Source organism: Montipora foliosa, chromosome 14 (assembly GCF_036669935.1).
Source record: "Montipora foliosa isolate CH-2021 chromosome 14, ASM3666993v2, whole genome shotgun sequence".
Taxonomy (NCBI): Eukaryota; Metazoa; Cnidaria; class Anthozoa; order Scleractinia; family Acroporidae; genus Montipora; species Montipora foliosa.
The window spans coordinates 5,702,765-5,705,264 of record NC_090882.1 but is presented as its reverse complement, the minus strand read 5'-3'; the positions used below and the strand labels follow the sequence as shown (position 1 = coordinate 5,705,264).

General features: G+C 41.0%; 1 protein-coding gene across 1 annotated transcript in view; it reads left to right on the top strand.

Annotated features, from left to right (window-relative positions):
• Positions 1 to 2,500, top strand: part of LOC137984282 (triple functional domain protein-like) — a 39,339-nt gene that overhangs the window by 15,632 nt on the left and 21,207 nt on the right. Inside the window, exon 8 of the mRNA XM_068831400.1 lies at positions 668 to 737. Coding sequence (XP_068687501.1) covers positions 668 to 737 — 70 coding nt within the window. The remainder of the gene's footprint in view (positions 1 to 667; positions 738 to 2,500) is intronic.

The window sequence follows — 2,500 nt, the reverse complement described above, 5'->3', positions numbered from 1 at the left end:
CATATGTGAACTCCGGAAGTCCTAGAATCTGGGACTGCAAATCCTATGCCTTCAGAACCCTTTGTTTTCTCGTGCGAAGCTCCCGCCGCCTGAGAGAAACGATGGGATCTGGGAACGAGAATGTGTCCCAGTCTCCCACATTTCTCTTGCTCTATCATACATAAGTTATCTCTGTCGTAAGTCTTTCGCGACTATTCAATCATACAATGTGGTTGAAGTATCCTAGAAACATATCAGTACGAGCGAGTTCAGAGAACGAAAGGTTTATGTCAGTATGCTCACGTTATCATCAAACCTCAAATTCGGTGATTTCACGCTGTTGTTAAGCAGAGTACCGCACGAATATGTGCCAAAATGCGTGCGCACGTGCAGCACGATTATTTCAGTGTCCTCTTTTAACCAATGGTATTATCGCTTGTTGTGGTTTCCGTACCCTCGTCGTTTCTTAAACTCCCAATTGATTTTGAATTAGAATATTCGTCTCAGATAAGGTAGTAATTTAAACAGTTGCAAAGCCATTTTTTTACTTCGCTATTCAATGCCATATCCTTGGGCCAGAGTGGTAAACTACGAACAAACATTCGGAATTCTTTTGACATTTTTTCAACGGGAGGCGCTGGCGCATACTAAGATGTCTATAGAATGATACTTTGTTTTCAATCCACAGAGAATTTTATATCAAAGTGAAGCAGTTTGAAGATGAGCCTGACGTTATTGGTGACGTGTTTATCCAGTCGGTGAGTCAACAGTTTTCAGATGCGTAAATGGTTTGAACCAAGGAGTCATTTCATAATCATGTAAAGTACGATCGATATCGTCCGGGTGAGTGTAGTCTGTAGACCTGGGAATAGGGAGCTTAATTAAACACACGACGACGCTGACGGCACCCGGAAGTGAGCTGTTTACCCTTTTAACTTGTCCTTACACGACCACATTTTCTCCATAGGAGATAAGTTTAAAAATCTAGGAGACACTACTGTCCTGGCTTGCGAAATGTTCACTTCCGGTTGCCGTTCACGTGTCAAAAACGTCACGTGCTTAAGCTTGACTGTTTAAGATGACATTGATTGACGTTTCGACAAACTGAGCGGAAGTCATCTTCAGAGTCAAGTGAAGTTGAAGATGACTTCCGCTCAGGTTTGAAGATGACTTCCACTCAGGTATGAAGATAACTTCCGCTCAACTTGTGGAAATGTTAGTCATTGCCACCCTAAACAGTCCTTCTCAGGACTACACTCACTCGGGCGATCGCACTTCACTTAAGGGTGGTGCCTACTAATTCAAAGATATTTTTGCCTCGGTTTATGATCATGCAGGAAATGTAGATCTTAACAAGTGCCATTGAAATCCAAAAAAGTAAATTGCGGATAACCACGCATTTTTCAAAGATAATTCATGAATAATATTTATAAAAAGCTCTAAAATACAAAGTAATGTATGGCGTTCTTTCTCAAATTGAAGCTTAATTATCTTTTTAAAATGCGTGGTTACCCCCAGTTTTCTTTTTGGATACCAAGAGTACTTACTAAGATCTACTTTCTCTGGATAGTTTTAAACTGCGCAAAAATATCCCTGTATTAGTAAGCATCACCGATAGGAAACCGGGGTGTCTTGAGATGCGCAGAACGTGTCCGCAATAATAATATTAGGCACAGTCCATAATTAGTTTTCCAAAATCGTCCAAATGGTTTCAACTTGTCTTAAGGCGGCGAAATACGAGATACAAAAAACCCTAAACTTGGCGCGCAACATTGTTTCGTTGCAAGTTTGGGTCGATGTCTCCCGTTTTTCAACTTGCATGATCAACTTGTCGCGCAACAAAAACATTTGTTGCGGGTTGAAGAAAGTTGTTGCGAAAAGTAGAGCGCGGGTCCACTCTTAGCAACAAATTTTGGCTTTGTTGCTCGTTTTTCATCAAGCTCACAACTTGTTGCGCAACAAATGTGCTCGTGTACTAACAAATCAACCAATCAGCGCCCTGTATTTCTTCAACCCGCAACAAATGTTTTTGTTGCGGGTCAAGTTGATCACGCAAGGTGAAAAACGCGAAACATCGACCAAAACGTGCAACGAAACAATGTTGCGCGACAAGTTGAGGGTTTTTGTATCTCGTCTTTCGCCGTCTTTAAGGAGAGACATCAACCCAGCCAATCGATCAACGCAAAAAAACGACAATAAAGAACCTTAGAACGTGAACTTGCTCCACTCCGAAGATCGAAACGTTCGTTCTCCTAACTAGTACCATAGATTTCTCTGTTGAATAGTCGTGAGAATTTGGTGTTATATCAAGATCAGCCCTCTTAAGCAGATAATTATCTTCATTCTCAATACCTGTCTGACTGACATTTCATTGAAGTTGTGAGGAAAATTTACTTATTGATCACTCCTGGGAGCCAAAGGGTTAATTGGCTGCGGGGGATGCATTCTTGTCATAACCCTTATTTGTTTTTTTGTGTAGTTTGATTTCTTCAGTCGCGTTCTCGTTCAAGTTAATTATTTG